At 39.0% G+C, this 24,964-nt stretch overlaps 1 protein-coding gene across 6 annotated transcripts in view; it reads left to right on the top strand.

Moving 5' to 3' along the window:
* The window catches only part of FRY (FRY microtubule binding protein), a 270,718-nt gene that overhangs the window by 18,409 nt on the left and 227,345 nt on the right, over positions 1–24,964 (top strand). Inside the window, exon 1 of one of the 6 annotated variants that reach the window (XM_033235748.1) lies at positions 12,170–12,290. The exons of the other annotated variants lie outside the window; for them this stretch is intronic. Coding sequence (XP_033091639.1) covers positions 12,230–12,290 — 61 coding nt within the window. The 5' untranslated portion in view covers positions 12,170–12,229. Of the gene's footprint in view, positions 1–12,169; positions 12,291–24,964 lie in introns of those variants that run through there. 6 annotated transcript variants of the gene reach the window in all.

The following is a 24,964-nucleotide window of genomic DNA, read 5'->3' as shown; positions in this document are numbered from 1 at the left end:
CTGTGACATTTGAATATGAAGAATGTTATAGAGAAGAGGGGTAAAGGCAGAGGGAAGAGCATGAGCAATTGCAGGGAGTTGGGGAGGTGCCTGAGGGAATGACAACTGGATCCCAAGGTCCCTGAAAGAGTGACAGATGGTGGATACAAAGGCAAGTTGGGTGAGATGACAGGGAGCATGGAAGGATCTTCTGAAAGGTGTGGGCTTACTGTGAAAGCACTGGGCAACCCCATAGGTTTTTAAGCAGGGAACAGCATGATCACATCCTAGCAAATTCGGGGCCTCTGGACTGAGAATGGAGGTAGAGCCAGTCACTGCGAGGATGGCCCAGGAAAGAGACAACAAGGACTTAAAATAAAGTAGTAGCAGAGGAGTTGGATAGAAGGGAACAGATTCAAGCCAATTGTCTGGGGTAGAATTGTCAGAGTTTGGTATCTTCCCTGGGTCCAGCCTGTGTTTCATTTTAATGTATGATAGAAACATGCATGATTATGTAGCTCAAGCAAGCTGCTTTAAAAAAAAAATAGGCAGAAGCAATTATTTGATGAACAGTGTTTTAATATTATACTTAGGCTAGAAAATATGCTCTTGAAATAGAATATTTGTGTTGAGGGTAAAAGGTGATGGTGGGGTTCTCTCTTGACAATGCTCAATTGATTTAATACATCAAATTAACACAGTGGTGTTGTATAGCTGCTATGTGAAGCCCCTGTTACATTCATTTTATAGTTATTCCTAGGTTATAGATTGGCAGAGATTTTCTTAGGTTTTGTTTTTCAAGGAAATACACATTTTAGATGACCACATGACCTTAAACCATTTAAATGTCAAACAGATTCCTAATGGATACTGCATAGCCTGTTGGATTACTTTGGGATAGTTTTAGAGTATCAATTCATCCAAGTTGTCTAACTACTTTTTACATATGACAATCTCAGAAAAATGTCGTGTAATTTTCATAGAAAACAAAGGCATCATGAAAGTTCCCAAAGATAGCACCTCCTAAGAAACAAGTTCAAGATGATCTCTGTCAACTGCTTTTATTATGTTCAGAATTATCTACGGCTTGGTCCTGCAGTGACACAGAGGCATTAGCATTTGTTTTACCTTCCTTTCTGTCCTTCAGGGAGAGCAGTGTGCTTTCCCGGGCCATGTATAGTTGCATAATAAACCCTTCTAGGAGAAAATGTCTCCTAGTCTTAGAAGAATTTTTGAAAGCATATTTTGCTCTGTTCTTACGTCACATCAAACTCTATCCCATTAGGCTAGTTGGATCAGATTCTCCCAATGCCTCCTCCCCACCTTTATGTGAGGAAGTTTTAGCAGTCGTGTTAACATTATGGGCTGACAGGGCATGACACTGACTACTTCAGAATGCTACAGAGTACTCTGGTGACAATTATTATGTAATGGCATCACATCAGTCATCACATAAGAAAGGTAGACAGAGGTGCACCTACCTCTTCATAATGAAACAACAGGTTGTAAACCTTACACCTGTGCTATCTTGTGCACTCTCAGTTCTCTGAATGAATATTGTAAAATAAAGAGACCTAAAATTAAATTTTAATTATATCCACCACATACAGCATTTTAGGAAGACCCTTACAACATAACATGTCAACAGACTCTGTAAAGCAACAATGAGGATTGTTCAAAGAAACAAATCAGTACCAATACGGTTGAGAACAGAGGTAATAATCTGAGAGGTTATACAGCCATAAAACTCCATTCATGTAGATACATACTTAAACTATTTCCATTTCCTTCTGATTCGGGAGCTCAAAATTATTTTATCCCAGGATGTAGTTGGGTGAGGAAAATGACCGTTTCCTTTTTATTTGGTTAAGGGAGGTTTTGTGGTATAAGTGGGATCTTTACAAGGTCTTTGAAGGAGAAGATGGGTTGGCAGGATTGAGGGAAAAGACATGTCAAGCAAAAAGTGTGTAGTTGGGAGAGGAAGAAGCAGAGGAAGGGAGTGGTGAAACGGCTGGCAAGAGCAGATGGAAGGGAATTAAAGGACTACCTACCGGAATGAAAAAGAAGCCCAACAAAAAACCCTACAAACATTTGCCAGTTTAGCTTTCTGCTTAAATATTGAGCTTATTTTCCCCATCGCCCGAATTACTCTTGAGTTTTCAGATGGATGCTAACTCTGTGAGACCAGTATACACTATTTACAATATGTAAATGATTCTGCTGTAGTAGTACTGTCAAAACAGTGGTTTTGCTAATGCAAATTTGTATCAGGAAATCACAATTTTTCAATTCAGTTTTGCTAGCTTTTTTTCTCATATGGATGTGGTTTTAAAAAATTAAAGATTTCAACAAATCAACCAATATTCATTGAGTACCCACGGTGTACAAAACACTGCAGCAGAAGCAATGGTAATTTGCAAAGTATGAGGTGCTTTCTACAAAGAAGCAGGCAAGGTGGAAATCCATGTGATATTCAGAAAGAATGAAGATGTCAGTAGAGGAGCTAGCACAACACAATGTGTGATCAATCATAATGTGGATGATGTGGTTACAACTAGAAAGATTAAGATGTTTAAAAAATTTTTTCCTAGTCAGTTTTATACGTTTGGTTTTGTAATAGATTTGGGCGCCATATGGAAGTATTTAATATCAGAAATCTCTTTTATGATCTTTTGCCTCTCAACTTCTAGGAGGCAGTCTGGTATAGCAGGAAGAGTACAAACTCCAGAGGTGGAAAAGCTATATTCTAGTCCTTTTTCCTGGCATTTATTGAGTGTGCTGTCTTTGACAAATTACTTAGTGTTCTCTTCTATAGAGTGGACATAAAGGTGACCACCTCCCAGTCTCACCTGGCCTGATACTTTTTGAAGTGATCAATAAATGTTATTGAATCAATAAATCAGTATTTCTAATAACTTATTTGTGAATATATATGACTACATGCATTTACTAATTTATAAAGACACAACACTGTAGCTTTGTCTGAATAGATTTCCATGTGTATCTGAAAATTATTCCCTGTGTGTCTAAGTTTTATAAAAAGCATTAATTGGTCTAAAGCAGTGTGCCCAATGCAATACCAGGCACGCATGTAATTCTAAGTTTTGTAGTAGCGACATTAAGCTTAAAAGCATTGAAATTTTCGTAACTTATTTTATCTAATTCAATATATCTAAAATGTTATTTCAACATGTAATCAGCATAACTATTTGTAAAATATTTTACCTTCTTTTTTTGAGGAATTCAGAATGTATTTTACACCATCAACATATTTAAATTTGAACACCAAATTTATCCAAAACACTTGATCTGTATTTGGATTTAATAAAATTTATAGTTGAAAAAGTACTTTCATATATGCAGATTTGTCCAAACATACTGAAAACATTTCCAATAACTGAACCAAGTGTCAGTTTTTACGTTTGAATTTAAATTAATTGCAATAAAAATAAAAATTAAGTTTCTGGCTGGGCACAGTGGCTAGTGCCTGTAATCTCAGCACTTTGGGAGGCTGAGGGAGGCGGATCACCTAATGTCAGGAGTTCAAGACCAGGCTGGCCAACATGGTGAAACCCTGTCTCTACTAAAAGTAAAAAAATTAGCCGGGTGTGGTGGTGTGGGCCTGGAGTCCTAGCTACTTAGGAGGCTGAGGCAGAAGAATCGCTTGAACGTGGGAGGCGGAGGTTGCAATGAGCTGAGATCACACCACTGCACTCCAGCCTGGGTAACAAAGTGAGGCTCCATCTCAAAAAAAAAACAAAAAATTAAGTTCCTTAGTAAAAGTGAACACATTTCAAGGGCTAAGCAGCCGTATGTGGCTAATAGCTACTGTATTAGACCACAAAGGTAGAACTATTTCAAATTGTTTTCTCAGGAAGTCCCAGACTTAGACAGAATAGTTATTTTATAATATAAAATAATGACATTCTAAGACTGGATTTTATTTTAGGAGTTGTCTCTTACCGACTATGCTTAGTAATGGCTTCTTTTTTTTTTTTTGAGACGGAGTCTCGCTCTGTCGCCCAGGCTGGAGTGCAGTGGTGCAATCTCGGCTCACTGCAAGCTCTACCTCCCAGGTTCATGCTATTCTCCTGCCTCAGCCTCCCGAGCAGCTGGGACTACAGGCACCCGCCACCACGCCTGGCTAATTTTTTGTAGTTTTAGTAGAGATGGGGTTTCACCGTGTTAGCCAGATGGTCTCAATCTCCTGACCTTCACTTTTGGAGGCTGAGACGGGCAGATCACGAGGTCAGCTAGATTTATGACATGCCCTTTGAATGAAGCTCTCTAGGTTACTTGGCCTAAAGAATGTATAGATACTGTTAACATGCTGCAGGACAATTGCTGTTTCTTCATGTATGCACCTGACTCCATCGTCTTTGCAGACGAACCGTCTGGGTCTCAGACTGTGTTAGTTTTCCAAGGTCCCACGGCTTGTTAATGGCAGCATCAGCCTATGAACACGGGCTTACAGGTTCATAATGCCAGAGTCCATACTTGGCCTCATTTAAGTACAAGTGCGTCCCTGATGCACTTTGGACATTTAGAGTCTTCTCTGAAGGAGGGTCCTTTCTTGGGCTATATTTTTAAATTCTCAAACATATCATCAACTCAAAATGCATGGTAAAATTTGGAAAAGCACATGAGGTAGACTAGGTTGTCTCAAAGAATCCTTCTTGGGTAGAACAGGGTTGTGGGGATGAGGATATTAGGCAAAGAGACCTTAGTAGTAAAAGGTTGTGTGGCTCTGTGCCTTCTCTGTGCTCCTTCACCGCACTTTTAAAGGCAAAACTTAGCAGAAAAACAACCATTACTGTATAACCTCCAAAATAGTGATGCTCCTACTACAGACATTTCTGTGTGTACATTTCTCCTTTGGGTTTGTTTCTAAATAAAACCAGTAAAGATGATTCACAAGCACTGGGTGCTATTGACTATGGGATACTTAGCTGAATGGTTTTCTAAGATTCAGTATATTCAGTTCTTAGTGTTGAATTCTGTATGCCTTCTTAAAAAAATATATATATATATGAGCCAATTCTCTGAACTCCTGGCATTAACCATTTCATTGGAATTAACATACTTCATGGGAAAAGTTAATGTTCTAAAGACCAGTCAGAACTTCCATTCTGGTTTGGTCTGGTCTCTTGGGCCTAGGGTAGCATCTCAGTCCAAACCTATGGCCTCCCATACACTGTATTTAATAAGCCCCACTCTGGAACATGCGCCTTTGCAAATTTTGGCACTTAAATTGCTGTCAAAAACAGCATCTCTACTCAGATGCCCCCAAAAACTGCCACTCCTTTCCATAAACATTTGAAATCTATCCTCAGTTGCCACTTAGAAATATAGGAACAAAGAACATCCAGCAACAATCAGCCAAACCACTTTCATGAGAGAATACTGAAAGTCCATTACTGCCCTCTCTTGTCTCTTCATTCACCATGATGTGGCATGATGTAATGAGATTAGATAAACTAACTCGTAATCTTTGTTTAAAAGATGCTTTCTGGTCGGGCACAGTGGCTCACGCCTGTAATCCCAGCACTTTGGGAGGCCAGGTGGGTGGATCACCTGAGGTCAGGAGTTTGAGACCAGCCTGGCCAACATGGTGAAACTCCGCCTCTACTAAAAATAAAAGAAAATTAGCTGGGCATGGTGACACACACCTGTAATCCCAGCTACTCAGGAGGCTGAGGCAGGAAAATCACTTGAACCTAGGAGGGGGAGGCACAGGTTGCAATGAGCCAAGATCATACCACTGCACTGCAGCCTGGGCAACTGAGTGAGACTCTGTCTCAAAAAAATAAAAATGAAATAATAAAAGATGCTTTCTTAAATGAAAATAGTTGTTTACTTTCATTCTAACTGTGCCTCTAGTGAGCAAGTCACTCAGCTGAACTCCCATTGTCAGGTTAAGTTTTTTAAGTTTTTAGATGTTTTGAACGAAACTATGGAAACCCTGCAGAAGTGTTTATCCTTTACTGTTAACAGGATGTCATCTTGAACACACCCCCTTTTTTTTGTTGTTCTGTACAACTATTCAGGAAGTGTTCACAGCGACTGTGAAGGAATTCTGGGAGGTATACTAACTAAATGGCACCACTTACTTTGTTGTTGTTAATTGTGTAAATGCTTTGTAGAATTTATGCATTTATCAAGTGGTTTTTTTTTTTTTTTTTTTTTGCATCTTGTCTTTTGATTTTCTGCACTCAATTTGCTGGGAGTTTAAAAACTAGACCAAAATAAATAAATAAATAAACCTTGCTTGGGTTGTAAGTAAGAGTTAGGCTTGAAGTTAGACCTTGCATTAGTCTATGTATATCGAGGACATGGATTTCTGACACCTATTTGGAGCAGAGAAATGGAACCCCTGAGGCTGTTTAACGGTAAGAAAGAAAAGAAGGACAGCAAAAGCACACCCCAAGTTCTTTGGGTTAACTTCCTGATTCTTCATTATGTTTTGAGTTATAGATACAAGGTTACCAACCAGCTAGATGGCTCTGTTTTATTATTCATTTCTTTATTTTATTATTTACTTCTTTATTTAGAGACAGAGTCTTGTGTCGCCCAGGCTGGAGTGCAGTGGTGTGATCATAGCTCCCTCCAGCCTCCCTCCTGGGGTTAAGCCATCCTCCCACCTCAGTGTCCTGAGTAGCTGGGCCCACAGGTGTATACCACCATGCCCAGCTAATGTTTGTGGTTTTTGTAGAGATGGGGTTTTGCCATGTTGCCCAGGCTGGTCTCAAACTCCTGGACTCAAGTGAATCTCCCACCTCGACCTCCCGAAGTGGTGGGATTACAGGAATGAGCCACCATGCCTGGCCTAAAATGGAAACTATTTTAAACCCTCCTATGCATTTCTCTGCCTGGGAGGATTGGTTTACTGAATACTCTGTTCTCATTTATTATTGAATATTCCCAAGGGCCATAAGTAGCTTCCAAACCTGGGTACACATTGGAATCACTTATGGAACCATTAAAAAGACAAATTCTAGCCTTGCCAGGGGTTCAAATTCTATAGGTCTTCCTGAGGCCATTGAGTCTGTACATTTTATAAAGCTCTCTCCATCTTTGGGTAAACTTTGGGCTTTTGTCAGACCCCTCTCCAAAAAAATAAGTGAGTTCAACTCAAGAAACAGAACCTGTGCGATAATCCTCCAAAACAGTGTAATTAAAAGACTGAGGGTAACAGAAAGATCAAGTGAGAAATTACACATATGGAACTGGGTGGTACCTATAAGCTGAGTAATAGAAATCAGGAAAACTTATTGGAAAAAGAACATTTAGTGTACTTCTAATACATTTAAGTTAGTATGCCTTCCGGAATATTTCTCATTAACATAGAATCCCTTCTGATTTTTCTTTCCAAGGTTGGGTTTAAGAATATACCTGGTAGGCTGGGCGCAGTGGCTCACGCCTGTAATCCCAGCACTTTGGGAGGCCGAGGCGGGTGGATCACATGGTCGGGAAATTGAGACCAGCCTGGCCAATATGGTGAAACCCCGTCTCTACTAAAAATACAAAAATTAGCTGGATGTGGTGGCGGACGCCTGTAGTCCCAGCTACTTGGGAAGCTGAGGCAGGAGAATCGCTGGAACCCGGGAGGTGGAAGTTGCAGTGAGCTGAGGTCGCATCACTGCACTCCAGCCTGGCAACAGAGCGAGATTCCATCTAAAAAAAAAAGGAATATACCCGGTCATTTATCAGAGAATGGGTAACCTTTGGAGGTTTAAAGTGAGCCTCTGTATAGGTTCACACAGTCTGTGCCAAATAAGCACCATACACCTGGTTAGTAGAATGCTGCTTCACCAGTAGCTTGCTGTCAGAGGTACCCTGTGCCAAAACAAGCCAGTATTTTCCTAGTGGCCCTAATACACATTTTCAGGTTGCATTGGTTTGCTAGATATGTCTTTAGGTAATGACATGCCTGGCAAATGCTACCTACAACTATAAGCCTATTTCATAGCCAGTACTTCCCAGCACAATGACACATTATCTTTTATGGATTCCCTGCCCTTATTATGGTTTCCACAGGGAAGAGGCCAGGCTGCAGGTGATGGTTGCTTATGTTGTGCTCCATTTGGTTCCTCCCTTAACACAGCCTCAAAGGCTCCTTGTCTCTGAAAGTTTTGTTAATACAAGTGAATGAACATATTCTGTAGTATGTTGTATCACTGAAAAATAGTGAAAATACATAATCCTTTTGGCACTGGCATCCATTGTTAATATTTTAACTCTTGTATTTACTAGATTTCTAGGAAGAGTAACATGTATGTATCTCATACAAATAAAATGTAACCATTTTATTACTGAAATATTTCACTGAATATTGTCAAAAACTGGTTCTAATACCTCAGTTTAGAGAAATGTTGGGTTTATAAGAACAATGATGAAAAAAATAGGAATCATCATCAGCATATGTATCCTCTCACTTCAGAGTTTTGAATGAAATAGGTAGGGTTACAATATGATCATTTTAAATGGTGACTTTTCCTTTAAGTTGGAAAAAAATTCTTGATTTGGTGTGCAAAGGTTATTTCTTGCTTCTCATAATAAAATAGAGTAGGGAGACTATACAGTAAAGTAGGTGGATAGAGTCCAGTAGGCTACATTTATTTTACTTTTTTTTTATTTTTTATTTTTTTTGAGACAGACTCTCACTCTGTCACCCAGGCTGGAATGCAGTGGCAGGATCTCAGCTCACTGTAACCTCCGCCCCCCATGTTCAAGTGATTCTCCTGCCTCAGCCTCCCAGGTAGCTGCGATTACAGGCGTGCACCACCACGCCCAGCTAATTTTGTATTTTTAGTAGAGACAGGCTTTCACCATGTTGGCCAGGCTGGTCTCAAATTCCTGACCTCAGGTGATCCACCCACCTCCGCCTCCCAAAGGGCTGGGATTACAGGCATGAGCCACCATGCCAGGCCTAGTAGACTACATTTAATGAGAGTAGTTGTATGATCTAACATTTATGCTAATAAGTAGCTATTGGTTGGCCAGTAGCCTAAGAGCAGTCCTCCCAGAAGCAACAAGTAAACTAAACAGACTCAGGAACTTCCTTCCTTGCAGATTCTAAGCCCGTGAAGGTAGAAGCACTGGGTTCAACTTTCATTTGCACTTAAAAATATTTGCAGTCATGCCATCAGTACATAGAGAAGCAGAAAGGAAACTTTTATGAATATTAGACTGTTAAAGAAAAAGGAAGCATCAACTTTAAAGTCATTCATTCAATTAATATTTGAGGGTTGTTACAAAACTATCAATTAAGTCAACAATCCAGTTTATTTTATTTATTAAATTTAGATTACATTATAGTTTAAAATATGACTTTTTTTTAGAATCATCAGGAAACCAACAATCTATAAGTAAACTCATCCTAATCATGAGGGTTAGCCCTGGAAATAACAAATCATTTTAATAATTTTGAATAAAGTTTTTTTCTAAAAAATATTTTACTATCTCTGTTTGTATCTGTGGCATAAAATGCTATCATAATTTAACCACATCTAAATGAACTCAGATCATCAGTGAATATGTTAATTATTTGAGATTTTATAATATATGGATACGTTCTGGGCTTTTGAAATGTGAAGGGCATTATCTTTCTATACTAAAATATCTGTAGGCTGCTTTCCTTTCTCAGTTTTATGTCTGCTTTGTGCTTTTGTTTTCTGATTTTTCTATTAATATCTGCCATCAGCTGACAGCTGTCACTTACACTGTCAGTATGCCTGACCTTAGGATCCTTCACCTGTCCAAGATTTTTTGCTTTTGATTTAACATACATTCGACGGAGGGACAAGATTATGTCTAATGTAGGAGAACATGGGCTTTAAGTGGGGATAGTCAGGTGAGGTGGAGGACACCAAAGGTGACTGCACTCTGGAATTCAGCTATGTTTGGATATGCAGAATATCTGGGTAAAAAAATATGTATACATTATTTGAGGCATCTCTTAAATGTATACAAAGACAAATACTCTAAGGTTGCCATTGTTTAGAAGTCCCAATCATATTAAGGAAAGCCCTAGAATAAAAATTAATAAATGTAGTGACACTGGAGTCTGATAAACCTGTATTTGAATGACGCTGAGCAAGCTTATTTTTGTTATTTTTCATTGACTCTGAAATGTAGATGGTAATGCTTACCTTATAAGGTTACTGTGAGGACTTAGTGAAATGATACATGGAAAGTGCCTAACAGGATCAGAATCAAGATCAGTCCTCCTTCTCTCAAATGTTAGCTCCCTTTTCTACGTTTTTTTCCCTTCACTTCCCTTAGTATCTATAAAAGGTAGGAAAGAAGAGGATACTTTTTTTTTTCGTATTCCTACAAGGCTGTTTTAAGTAATGTTCTTTTAGTTGAATGACAGTCACATCATTTGAGAGGTTAGTCTAATAATAGCACTGGAGACTTGAGTATGACAAAGTGCAAATTTTCAGTCGGTCTGGACTCCAATTTATTTATTTATTTGTTTATAATCAACATGGATTTATTTGAACCTGACTACTTTTGACAGAATTAAAAGGGGAAATTGTAGACTTCTACAATGACATTCACAGATCTGTGTACTACTGTCTCAGAAACTTAGGAAGCAAAAAAAAAAAAAAGAAAAGAAAAATAGAGACAATATAGTATTAACACTAACAAGATAGTGAAGCAGAATTCCGTTTTCTTTTTCTTTAATCTTTTTTTGTTATAGATTTAGGGGTGCCGGTGCAGTTGTGTTACATGGTGATATTGTGTAGTAATGGTCTGGGCTTCCAGTGTACCCATCCCCCAAATAGTGTACCTTGTACCCAATAGGTGGTATTTCATCCCTTACCCCCCTCCCACCTTTTGGAATCTCCCATGTCTATTATTCCATTCTGTATTGGATTCCTACTTATATATAGAGCGAGGAGGACTTTACTCTCTTCTGTTTGTACACAGATACCTCCATAGGCACACTACTGTCTTTTAATGGTTTTGACTTCCTTTAGTAAAATGTAAATCAAATACCCCATATTCACCTCTGTCAACTCTACAAAGGCATTCTAAGTCCCGAATGTGTAAAATGCAGGAGTAGCATGGGGCATCTTTGCTGGTGTTTAGCTCAGCAGAACCACTTTAAGTGTTCATTTTGGTAAATTGGACATTTTCTTTCTTCCTGTGAAATGTTTCAGTTCATCAGTCAATTCTCCTTCCATGCTGTTTTGTAATTACAACCTATATGGCTAAAGAAAACCTTCAATTTACCCTGAGTAAATCAAGAATAGAAAATTACTTGGGTTTCAGTCTCTTCACAGCTGAAATAAATTTTCACTGACCCTCATAGAATTCTTCTCTCAGAAATAATGCCCATAGAAAGATCAATTCGTTACACTTTTGTCTTTAAGTAACTTTGCATTTTCCTTCTCAATCTCCTCATTAGCCTAAACCTGTTTTCTTTTGAAGGCAGAACACTTAACATTCTCCAATATTGGTTCCATCTTGGTTTTATAAATTAAGTTTTTAACAAGTCAGTTTAGGCTGTGTCTTTTAAAATCATGTAACTATAGATTTGAATCCAATCACTTTTCTTTGCAAGTTATGTCAACAGATGTTCAGTGTTTCTTTTTCCTTAAGGGTGTATGGTTTCTCGCTGACTCTTGGCTTCAAATACAGATTCTCTGCTGTTGGTTTTGTCTGTAGGCATATAAGCTGTTGAAAGCTGTTTGTATTCATGGCCAAGAGCCCCTAGTTCCCAGAGCAACAGTTTATCACTCACCCTGTGTTATCTTTGCTCCTACATTTCTTCAGTCACAGGAACACAACCCCAGCCCGTTAGATCCGGGGGGCAGCGCGTGTATTTGCTATGCATGGACTGTTTATGGCAAACTGTGTGGGTCGGGCTCATGTTCCTGGAGTGCTTTGAGCAGCTTTACTAATCTGTCAGCATAGTATGTTCTTGTGGATAAATATAGACATACGGGCACTCTGCGAGTTGTAGGTCACTGTCTTACTGTGCAGCTAAAAATTGTCCCATTGGTATGAACAGTCTGCCCTGGACGGAAGGCCTGTTTTAGTTTGTCTTCTACTGTAGGTCTTTAGCACCTGACTAAAAATACACCTGGGGCCAAAAATATAAGGGCCCTAGCATTGTGGCTGAGACACTTACGGTGGCAGTGAGCAACAGGAGCATGGAGCCCATCATTATGTGTTTTGGCTTTGGAACATAGTCTGTATAGCTGTTCCAGACTGTCAGTTTGGGTTTCTTTTCAGGCTCATGGAGATTACAACTGCTTGTTGGAGACGATCCTGTGTGATCAGCTTCATAAAAGGACTTGGTAGGTGTGAAAGGCTGTTACATGTGTGGAGTGGCTAATTGGTTGTTAAATGCTGAGTGTGGGAGGATTCTCCTAAAGGTTTTGCTGGATAAGGGTGGAGGTAGCAGTTGCATCTGCATGCGGGGATTTACTTATAATGCCATTGTTCAGAGACAGGAGTAATGCTTGAGGTGTTACATTTGAGATTGGTAATATTTTGGAGGGAAGATGTCCTTTTTGTATACAAGCCTGTGGAACAAGCAGCCATGATACAATGGAATTTTTCTGTGCACTTAACTTTCACTAAAAGATTTGTTATGACACTGAAGTAAAATTGCTGGTCTGTAAAAACAGCTAGTATATATTTGGAAAATAATTAATCACATCATATTTAATATTATAGTAGAAGTAGGATTTGTGCTTGATTTCTTCTAAATAGTAATGTTAATGCCCTTGTTTTGTTTTAAACATTGCAATAGGCCTAAAAGCAGTTTTTTCTTCATTCTTGGCTTAGCCTTCTTCGACATGTAAAAAATAAAATATTTTTCCTTTCTGTTTATAAATTTAAAAACAGGACACCGTATGTTAACCAACATTAAATGGGTCTAAATTGTATGTCACTGCTCTTCCTTTATCAGACAATAGCACAGTGACATTAGTTCTAACATAACATTTTAAGCAATATTGTACAGCAGTTCCAAAAAACTCGTAAGAGGAAACATCCATGACACAGAGTTAATTACATGCATTTTCGATATACACTCTTTAACTTTATTTAGTGAAGGTAGGAGAAGTTAACTTGTAAGTGGTAAAGGCATAACATATTGCTCTAATCAAGGAGAAAGATTTTGTTTACTAAAGACTTGGGAGATTGAGTTGCTTGCTAATTATTCCACTGCACTATCTCTAATGAAACTACTAGAGGTTTACATATGATAGCATTCTGTTTCTAGGAAAAACATTCGTGTCCGTCATTCCTTTACCTCTTACTTTTGTGGTTTGTAGAGTGTGCATTAGAGAACTTTTTTTTTCCTCCCAAGGAATTTTTTTTAGTGTATAACAAGCATACAAGATAAATGATAAAATTTATGGTTCCAGGTATTTGGAAAAGGTTGCATCATTATAGCACTCATATGAAATGCTTAATATTTCTATTGTATGGTATCCCTTGGAGATGTTACTGACCATTAGTGTATTTTGGCTGAACAGAGCACTCCCACAGTCTCGTGAACATGTCGACTCCTTTTTCACTCATTGCCTTTCTTGCTCATAATGAAGTTTATGGTAAAGTTAACTTTATAGTACAGTTGGTAAAAATTTTAGGTATTAAATTTTACTATAAAGGCATCAGAAGCAACTAATCTGCTTCTGTGAATTGGTAGATTTATCGCCATCTCAGATTATAAATTTCTGGTGAGCATGTATTAAGTGAATTTTACATCTTTGTACATTTCCATAACCATTTAAGAATTTAATAAAGCCTAAAATTTTTTAAAATGAGCCGGTATCTAAATGAATAAGCCCATATGAACCAAGAATTTAATAAATATTTACATGTTGATCAAATCAAACACCAACAAAACTGAAAAAGATTTCACTTATTCACTTAACTCATTGAACAAATGTTTATTGAGCTTCTGCTGTAAACACTGTACTGGAAGGCCTTTGCTTGCTATATGTCTTGGAACTGTATATAATTACCGTATATGTTTTATAATGGAAATGTATATCATCACATATATTTTATAATGCATATGTATGTTAGTATATACATATGTATGTGTATATACGTTAGAATGAATACTATAATGTATATTGTACTTGTGTATAGGTATATAATTTTATAGTATAATGCATATTATGTTAACAAAGACACCTGTAAGATTAGACTATCCTTAAAGTCACCCCTGCATCATGTAATCCGCAAGGGGACCCTGGAGGGGAACAGCTGTAACTTTAATTTGCGACGTTTATTTGTCAAAAGATGGCAGTTGCTGGCACTGTCCTTGTGGCAGACCCCCCCCACCCATGTCCAGTCTGCATACACTTCAGTGTCCCTTTATGTTGGGTCCCTGTGTAATGTACTTGCCAGTTCAGCTGCAGAAAACATCACCATGGTGTTCTTCTCTTGCCCTTGGTGTTTGACTTAAATATGATTCTTATAAAATCGCTCAAGAAGCTGGTTTGTCGTTTCTGGCAGGGCTTGGTCTAATGCCCAGATAACAGTCTGGGAATGACTACTAGCTTGTCAGCCTCCAGAGCCTTTTGACCGTGACTCACAGTAAGAAACACATTTTGCATTGTGACCCAGAACTCACACACATACATATCTGTAGACACAGACAGAGTCCGAAAACAACAGCTTTGTGAAACAGTGCTTCCCTCCTCACTGTGCAGGATGCCACCAATCTGCTATTTTCTCTTCTCCTGTTTTCTGCTCTGTTTCATCAAATTCAGGCTGGTCAGCGCCCACCAAGTTAGTTTCATGATCCAGTAATGGGTCAGAACCTGCATTTTAACAAACTCTGCTTTAAAGATTCCAACAGCTAGGCATTCCCAACATACCCTTAGTCACGTTCTCAGCAGAAATGACATGCTGTCATCCTTGACATAATATTCTACTCCTGGGCATATTGGTGCTTTATTTGTCAGAGTATTGCTTGGTTGCAGAAAGAGCTCTCCTAGTAGTTCTGATGCGAGTCTCAGGTTGAATGTAAGGTTTCTAAGCTGGAGACAATGCGTGACCTTTTACATCTTAACACTTCCTTACTCCTTAAAGCAATAAATATTTGTTGAGTACTTGGTATTAAGCCTAGCGCTATGCTAGAAGGTGATGCTACAGGAGGAATAAAGCAAATTCCTTGACCTTGTTGCAGTTAAGTGTAGTGGGGAAGACAGATAGGAAATGCATATATAATGTGTCAGGAGGCAGCCAGAACTCTGGATGACAGTAAAGATGATACAAACTGTTAGCAGAGGGGAGTACCAAGGAGTGGCTGGCCAGAGCAGACCCTCATAAACCTAGAAGGAAGTGAGCGAGCATGTGAGCCATCATGACATTCCCCCGACCATTCATAAATTCCTACAACCCCTCTGCCCCAGTTCTCTTCCACTTTGAAGGTTTCCCTGACCGTCTCTATCATCAGTTATTTCTAGTTCTCAGCTTGAGTGTCACTATCCCACAGTCCTGCCCCAACCCCCACAATCACAGATATGTTCCCCCTGCATCTCTCCTGCAGCAGCCTTTGTAGCACTTCTCACTTTGCAGTTATAGTCTTGTGTGTTTTTATTCTACCATGCCTCTCTCCGTCCACACTGTCAGCTGTGTGAGGCTACAAGCCATGCCTATTTTGTTCCCCCAGCAGATAGCCCAATACCCCAAGTACAGTGGGCCTTCAGTAAATAGTCAATATGTGAATAAATGAACAAATTAATGAATGAATACTCTCGTAAATTCGTGTGCTCATCCATTGACTGTTCGACCTGGCTATTCAGCCTTTGGCTGTTCAACCTGGTGGTATAGTGTAACTGAATAGATTAAACTTCAAAAATCTTTCAAACGGTCTTTTTAAATCTATTTTCGTATTCTCCACAGAACTTTGCAGAATGCCTTATACGAAGGTCTTGATGAAAATTCTTTATTTAATGATTTGATTAATTGATCACACTCATAGTCTTTTGAAGCATAAATAGTTCTGAAAGGACTGTAATCAGGTCAGATGATAAAACATGCCTCTGTAAATGACACCTCCACTCATCCTTGCTGTGGGTTATGCATGTAAATACTCAGGCCAACATTCAGTTATGCAGACAGTTCAGTTACTCAAACCTATGTGATCGAACTTGAATTGCAGTGGTGTTCACGTTTTTAATATAGTCATTTATTTTTCAAATTGAGGTTCTAAGACGGCTTTCCTTTATTACTGCCATTGTAAGATATAGGAAACTTTTTATAAGTGAGTCTTATCTTTTAAAAAAATTTATTATGAAGTGTTAAACCCAAAAGGAGAAAAAAATTAGGATAATATGTAACATATTGCCATCACTCAAATTCTACAGTTATCAAGATTTAGTCATGTTTAGTTTATTTGTACCTTTATTCTTTCATTCTAATTTAAAAAAATACTTTTTTTTTTTTTTTTTTTGAGACAGAGTTTTACTTCATTGCCCAGGCTGGAGTGCAGTGGCACAATCTCAGCTCACTGCGACCTCCGCCTCCTGGGTTCAAGCAGTTCTCGTGCCTCAGCCTCCTGAGTAGCTGGGATTACAGGCGCCCACCACCACGCCTGACTGATTTTTTGTATTTTAGTAGAGATAGGGTTTCACCATGTTCCCCAGGCTGGTCTCGAACTCCTGAGCTCAGCCAGTCCTCCTGTCTCCGCCTCTCAAAGTGCTTGGATTACAAGCATGAGCCACTGTGCCCAGCCAAAAAAAATTTTTTTAGAGAGAGTCTCACTCTGTTGCCCAGGCTGGAGTGCAGTGGTGCAATCATAGCTCAATGCATCCTTGAATTCCTGGGCTCAAGCGGCCCTCCCGTCTCAGCCTCCCAGTAGCTAAGACTGCAGATGCACGCTACCATGCTCAGCTAACCTTTAAACTTTTTTTGGTAGAGTTGGGGTCTCACTGTGTTGCCCAGACTGGTCTCAAACTCTTGGCCTCAAGTGATCATCCTGTCTAGGCCTCCCAAAGTGCTGGGGTTAGAGGTATAAGATACCGTGTCTAGCCCTTGTTTCTCTTTGTTAAAGTATTATGAATCAAATGTAGACATCATTTCATTGAACCCCATATAATCAGTATGCATTCTGGGAAATAGAGATATTTTCTCATCTACCCTCAATGCTATTATCACATCTAGTAAAATTGACCGTAATTCTTTGCTATCACCTAATATCCAGTCCGTACTCAAGTTTTTTATAATCCTAAAAAGTCTTTTAACAATTGGTTTGCTTAAATTAGGGTTCAGACAAGGTCCACATATTACATTTGGTTGTTTTATCTCTTCCCTTGACCTGTAGAAACTAGTACAGTTTTCCTATGGAACGAACCTACTTCTGGATTAGCTATTTTGCTTCCTTATGGTGGTAACATTAACTTGTCCTATATCTGCGTTGTCTCTTATGAATGCACATTAGCTCTAATGTTTTGAAAGCATGGTGAATGTGGTCACAGGGCAATGTACAGTTCCCCCTGGTCACAGGTTATATTCCAAAGTCATTTCTGTTCTATTACTATGATAGAGTAGAACTGTGTCACTCCCAGGTATACATCCCTAATAGTTTTCAGTGTGTGGGTACAAGAACTCTGACCAATATATTGCTACAGGCTGGGGATTTTGAGAAAGCTTCTAGAGTCAGTGTTCTAAAACCACTTCTTCAGCACCTTTATCATCATAACAAGTTGCAGGTCTGTTTGTGTAAGATGTGGGATCTTTTTTTCTGTTTTAACGGACACCAGATAGGTTCCCACCTTCATTAGTCTTCTTATGGTAGGTGCAGTCATCTTTTAGTTTGTGTTGTCCTTCCAAGAAGCCACTTTTTCTCGCAGTTTACACAGTAACATGAGATCAGCATTCTTTCCAGAAACACACTGGCTCCCAATGACCCTCCAAATAAAGTTCACATTCATTGGTTTGCCATTTAAGACCTTAGTTCTAATACTAGTAAGTATTTTAAAACCTACATTTTTATAGGACTGAAGAGTTGATTAAATTTTTCATATATGCTCTTCTTTACTTCATCTATGCAAATACTATATTTTAGAATTGGTTGGGTTCAGGTCCACAAATATTAAGTGAGCACAGTTATTTACTTAATTGTGCCGTGCATGGTGCTAAGTGCTTGGGATAAAGACAAGAGATAGTATTGTTTTTGAGGACTCTATAGTCCCTTGCTGAAGACAAATTTGAACAGATATACTAAGACCAGGGATGTGTGGTAGGAGGGTGACAGGAGGAGGGGGTGAGAAGAGACACTTGGCACATGCCTCTGTGTACCTGCCATGCTGTTCCATTTGCCTGAGTTGCCCCTTTCTCTTCTCTACCTTTCAGAATCCTACCTGTCCTTTAAGACCTGGGTCAAATGTCACCTATTCCGCAGTGTCCACCTACTCCATGGCCCAGAACAGAGACTAGGCCTAACATGGGGTTAGTTTAGACACAAGGCAGACTTTCAGGACACTTCTTTTTAAATGTAAACAAAAGTCATGAGTTTACAGGTAGGAATAAAGACCGGCTTCCCCACTGTCTGCCTGCAGTTTAGGGAGTTTCCAGGCTTAAAATTTAATGAAACCAGAGAAGCGAAGATACAACTGGAAAGGTCAGGATTATTTGTAAAGCTTTACTCTATAGAGAGGATAGATGATAGAATCTCCCTAATTCATATTAATTTAAGGGAAGGCAAGTTATTAATTTTTAAGTGTTCACACTGTAGAGATATTGAACAAATGATGTTTTCATACATTTTCACTGCATACTTGTATATTTCGTAGAATCGTAGAAGTTGAAAGGCCCATCTAACCTAGGATTTTTAAGAATAACAGGTAAGGACACGGAAACCCAGTTGTCCAAGTTTCTTCCCTAAAGTCACTGAGTCACATTCGAGCTTAGACCTTTGACTCTGAGCTCAGTGTTCTTTCCACTATATTTTACTGACAAAATGTTAACTTTGTTGGAGTTAATGAAGCATGTCAGTTTTTCTATAGGCAGATAAGATTAGAAACAATTGGATTAACTGATTAAATTGCCCTCCTTTTCCTTCCTATTTATTTCCATCAGTGGTGTCAGTGTGTGGGTCCCAGGGCAGCAGCACCAGTATCACCTGGGGACTGGTTAGAAATGCATACTCTCCAGTCTCACCCCACACTCTGACACTGAATTGGGGTAGGAGGTGTCCAGCCTTTCAGGTGACGGTGATGTGCTAAAGACTGAGCACCAGTAATTCAAATTGTAAGTCAGCAGATTTTTTTTGAAGTTAAGATTTAAAAACTCAAGGGCTTGTCCAAATAATCTACACATTTTGAATTTGTAGAGTTCACGTTAATGATATTTCACGGCATAAAATGAGCGAGTAGAAGAAGACATTAGAAAAGAGAAGAAAATGAAGAAAGGAGAGCCAGCAAAGGACATGTGAATGAGAACAGTTGGTCACTTCTCTTAGGGAGAAAAAGGAAGTTGAAATTCAGGATTATCCTGCCTCTAGCAGGTTATTCGATCTCCTTTTGGTGAGAAAGGACCTTGAAATGTCAGTGTAACCTCATCTTCCTCTGCACACGGATCTTGGCAGACATTCTTTCAGGCTCTGATGACAGTACCTACTTTGAAAATCAGGGGAACGTCCATGTAATCTCATCTTAGCAGATGACAGACATTTATAAAGGAAATCACTGAAATGTTACTGTCATTTCTCTCAGATAAAATACTGGAAGGCAGAGGAAGAGAGAAAAGAAAACAGGGCAGACACTTGATGCTAATTTTCTCTTTGTTGAACTGCTTCACTCTCTCCAAGGTATTCAGTCTGGGGAGACCAGAGACAAAAATGGTTTTGAGAGAACATAAATTGAGGTAGCAGAGAACTGTGCCTTCAAGTAGATTTGCTCCTTGTTAGGATAACAGGCAGTTAAAATTTATGTCATCAGTGTATCTAGGAAAGAATAGTCTCTGGGTCTTTCCAAGGTATGTGTGTCATTAATCAGATCTCATATATTTTTATGGATCCTCCATGTTCAATTCTTTTTTTTTTTTTTTTTTGAGACAGAGTCTCGCTCTGTCCCCCAGGCTAGAGTGCGGTGGCACAATCTCAGCTCACTACAAGCTCCGCCTCCCGGGTTCACGCCATTCTCCTGCCTCAGCTTCCCGAGTAGCTGGTACTACAGGCGCCCACCACCATGCCCAGCTAGTTTTTTTGTATTTTTTAGTAGAAACGGGGTTTCACTGTGTTAGCCAGGATGGTCTCGATCTGCCGACCTCGTGATTTGCCCGTCTCGGCCTCCCAAAGTGCTGGGATTACAGGCGTGAGCCACCGCACCTGGACCATGTGTTCAATTCTTTTTTGTACTCCTAGCCTTTCCCAAAGTCCTTCTAATGTCTAAAAAGTGCATTTTCATACACGAGGGCAGAGAACCCAGAGGGAGAGACCTTCATGGCCTAAGGATATATTAGTCTTTCCAGAAAGTATGCAACTATTCTAACCATAGGAAACCCCGTTCTCCAAATTACAACATTTATGTTGTATTTCGTCATCCCCTGAAGTCCCAAAACTAGCTTACGGCAGAGCAAAGCCTATGGGTAAGGGGACAGTCTTCAACATAGGCAGCTGATTGGTTTTAAAAGACAGTCTGGGAATGGTGTAATACCACTATACCAGCGAATGAGGAATGGATACAGAAACTGTGGTATATACATACAATGGGATATTATTCAGCCTTAACAAGAAAGGAAATCCTGCCATATGCAACAATACAGATGAACTTTGAAGACATTATGCTAAGTGAAGTAAACCAGTCACACAAGGACAAATACTGCATGATTCTACTTATTTTTTTATTATACTTTATTTTTTTCCTTTTTTTATTATTATACTTTAAGTTCTAGGGTACATGTGCACAACGTGCAGGTTTGTTACATCGCTATAATGTGCCATGGTGGTTTGCCGCACCCATCAACTCGTCATTTACATTAGGTATTTCTCCTAACGCCATCCCTCCCCCAGCCCCCCAACCCTGACAGGCCCCGGTGTGTAATGTTCCCTGCCCTGTGTCCATGTGTTCTCATTGTTCAGCTCCCACCTGTGAGTGAGAACATGCAGTGTTTGGTTTTCTGTCCTTGTGATAGTTTGGTTAGAATGATGGTTTCCAGCTTCATCATGTCCCTGCAAAGGACATGAACTCATCCTTTTTTATGGCTGAATGGTATTCCATGGTGTATATGTGCTACATTTTCTTAATCCAGTCTATCATTGATGACATTTGGGTTGGTTCCAAGTCTTTGCTATTGTGAATAGAGCCGCAATAAACATACGTGTGCATGTGTCCTTATAGTAGCGTGATTTATAATCCTTTGGGTATATACAATCATGGGATTGCTGGGTCAAATGGTATTTCTAGTTCTAGATCCTTGAGGGATCGCTACACTGTGTTCCACAATGGTTGAACTAATTTACACTCGCACCAACAGTGTAAAAGCGTTCCTATTTCTCCACATCCTCTCCAGCATCTGTTGTTTCCTGACTTTTGAATGATCGCCATTCTAACTGGTGTGAGCTGGTATCTCATTGTGGTTTTGATTTGCATTTCTCTGATGACCAGTGATGATGAGCATTTTTTTGTATGTCTGTTGGCCTCATAAATGTCTCTTTTGAGATGTGTCTGTTCATATCTTTTGCCCACTTTTTGATGGGGTTGTTTTTTTCTTGTAAATTTGTTTAAGTTCTCTGTGGATTCTAGATATTAGCCCTTTGTCAGATGGGTAGATTGCAAAAATTTTCTCCCGTTCTGTAGCTTGCCTGTTCACTCTGATGATAGTTTCTTTTGCTGTGCAGAAGCTCTTTAGTTTAATTAGATATCATTTGTCTATTTTGGCTGTTGTTGCCATTGCTTTGGTGTTTTAGTCATGAAATCTTTACCCATGCCTATGTCCTGAACGGTATTGCCTAGGTTTTCTTCTAGGGTTTTTATGCTGTTAGGTCTTACATTTAAGTCTTTAATCCATCTTGAATTAATATTTGTATAAGGCATAAGGAAGGGATCCAGTTTCAGCTTTCTACATATGGCTAGCCAGTTTTCCCAGCACCACTTATTAAATAGGGAATCTTTTCCCCATTGCTTGTCTTTGTCAGGTTTGTCAAAGATCATATGATTGTAGATGTGTGGTGTTATTTCTGAGGGCTCTGTTCTGTTCCATTGGTGTATATATCTGTTTTGGTACCAGTACCATGCTGTTTTGGTTACTGTAGCCTTGTAGTAGAGTTTGAAGTTAGGTAACATGATGCCCTCCAGCTTTGTTCTTTTTGCTTAGGATTGTCTTGGCTATGTGGGCTCTTTTTTGGTTCCATATGAACTTTAAAGTAGTTTTTCCAATTCTGTGAAGAAAATCATTGGTAGCTTGATGGGGATGGTATTGAATCTATAAATGACCTTGGGCAGTTGGCCATTTTCATGATACTGGTTCTTCCTATCCATGAGCATGGAATGTTCTTCCATTTGTTTGTGTCCTCTTTTATTTCATTGAGCAGTGGTTTGTAGTTCTCCTTGAAGAGGTCCTTCACATCCCTTGTAAGTTGGATTCCTAGGTATTTTATTCTCTTTGTGGCAATTGTGACTGGGAGTTCACTCATGATTTGGCTCTCTGTTTGTCTGTTACTGGTGTATAGGAATGCTTGTGATGTTTGCACGCTTATTTTGTATCCTGAGACTTTGCTGAAGTTGCTTATCAGCTTAAGGAGATTTGGGGCTGAGATGATGGGGTTTTCTAAATATACGAGCATGATTCCACGTATATGCGGTATCTAAAATGGGTAAGTTAATGGAACCCAAACATAGAATGGTGGTTGCCTGGGGCAGGGGGACGGGGAAATTGGGTGTTGCTAATCAATGGTTATAAAGTTTTAGTTAAGCAAAATGAATAAGCTCTAATGATCTGCTATACAATTGTACACATAGCCTAACAATAATATACACTTAAAAATGTGCTAAGAGAGTAGATCTTCTGTTAACAAAATAAAAGAAAAATTATTTTTTAGAAACAAAAATATATTTAAAAAATAAAAGACAGAGCGATATGGGAAGCTCACAAGATAACGTCGTCACATTCATGGGTCAGGTCCTGAGTTGACCACTCCATAACCTTAGACAAGTCACTTAACCTCTCTGAACCTGCATGGTCTTATCTGTAAAAGGGAGATTAGCCTTGTAGGATTATTTTAAGAATTAAAGATACTAATTCATCTAGAGATATCATGTAGATTCTGAAACGTGAAGGAACACAACGTGAGAACTGTAGAACTAAAGTGTATGTAAAAGGAGGAATGTATGCAATCCATAAAAATGGGAGGAATATTTCACATTATCAGAATTTTATGGAAGTTAATCAGAAATTAATTTAGCCTGCCTTTGGATATACTTTTCTTCCAATGCAAAAATTGTGTTTCGGTATATTTTTACATGATATTCTTTTGTTGGCCCACTTTAAGTAATTATTTAAGAATCATCTATCACTTTGTTAAGCAATCTTTGTGTGTTGTTGAAACTAATTGTTTTTTCTTGTCTCAACATTTTCTATTTCTTAATATTCTTCAGAAGAAAATAATTCTTTCTGTCATGTTTGGTTGTTTTCTTTTTCTTTTTATCCTAATTTACTTTACATGACTTTCAGGGTTTCTGGCCATTTGAGTATTTGCAGTACCTTTTTACATGCCATTTCTTAAGTTCCCTCATACTTGCTTTAATGGACAATTTGTTATTGCTCTATACACAGAGTGACATGTTCGCAAAGAAGCTGCGTCATACTTGGTTTATGTTTTATGAAATGTTCCTCTACTGCCAGTAAACAAATTAAGTCTTAGGAGAAAAGGCATTTGAGAGGGAAAGTGTCGTCCTAAAGAAAGATCCCAGCTCTTGGTTACTAACAGGGTTTGCCTTCAGAACCCGAAAAATGAATGAAGTATTGAGAACCGGCAGAAAGAACAATTTGTGTACAACTATGAACAAAGAAATCTCATAATTTACTCCTTTGTTGAAAGATAAGGTTACATCAGTCTCTATAAAGTTAAGTTGTTTAATCAGATCACCTTTCTAGGAAGAGTACTACCTTGAATATTTGGTTACTGCATATAATCCCAGGAGCAATTAAAAGAAAAAGGAAGCCATTTTTTATTTCAAATACTCTGGGTAAAATTCCAGTAATGGGAGCATCAGTAAAAGCAATGCGTGTTTTGAAAAATTAGCTCTGTGCTTGTCTGTCTTTGCAAGCCGGTGAAAAAGCAGGCCAAACATCTCTGCTTCCTGAGGAGTGGAGTACTTTTTGGGAGGAAGATGGGGAAGCAGTGTGCTCATTGAGCATTTTAGTTCATGCCCTTCACAGGCTGGTTAAAAGTCTCATCTCCACGGTAACTGACACACAGATATGGGGCAGGCCAAATGCATGGATCAGGAAAACAGATCCTGCCCAAGCCACGTGTGCCTGGATTTTCTTAGACACCAAGAATACACATAGCGTTCATTCCTTCCTGCAGCAGCCCTAGACTGTAGCACCTGAATGCCTGTAGATAGAGAAGAGCAGGTCCCTCTGGCCACTTAACTCTGTTTCATTTTTCCTTGTTCTTTTAGAATTTATTGCAGTCTGACTGTGTGGTATTTGTGTGTACGTGCGCGCATGTGTGTGTGTGTATACACATGAAATGCTGATTATGTTACCCCTCCTCAGTACAACATAAGCTCCATTGAGGCAGGAACTATCGCTTTGTTCACCAATATCTTCCCATGCCTGGAACAGTGCCTGAAGCCTAGGCACTCATTAAATAAGTATTGGTTGAGATGAATGAGTGAGTCAATGAACAATAGTTTCTAATGAAAGATGGTATTACTTCTCTGAAAATCTGATTGAGAAAACCAGTTGCTTTCCTGTAACATCTATGCCAGTTAGCCTCTGGGGCTCTTATATGACACTCATTTCATTTCAGTGTTGTAATAAAAATGTAGCTAAA

This window comes from Trachypithecus francoisi, unplaced genomic scaffold (assembly GCF_009764315.1).
Source record: "Trachypithecus francoisi isolate TF-2019V2 unplaced genomic scaffold, Tfra_2.0 Contig01461, whole genome shotgun sequence".
In the NCBI taxonomy this organism is placed as follows: Eukaryota; Metazoa; Chordata; class Mammalia; order Primates; family Cercopithecidae; genus Trachypithecus; species Trachypithecus francoisi.
The sequence above is the reverse complement of the archived record's forward strand: the minus strand, read 5'-3'. Positions and strand labels throughout refer to the sequence as shown.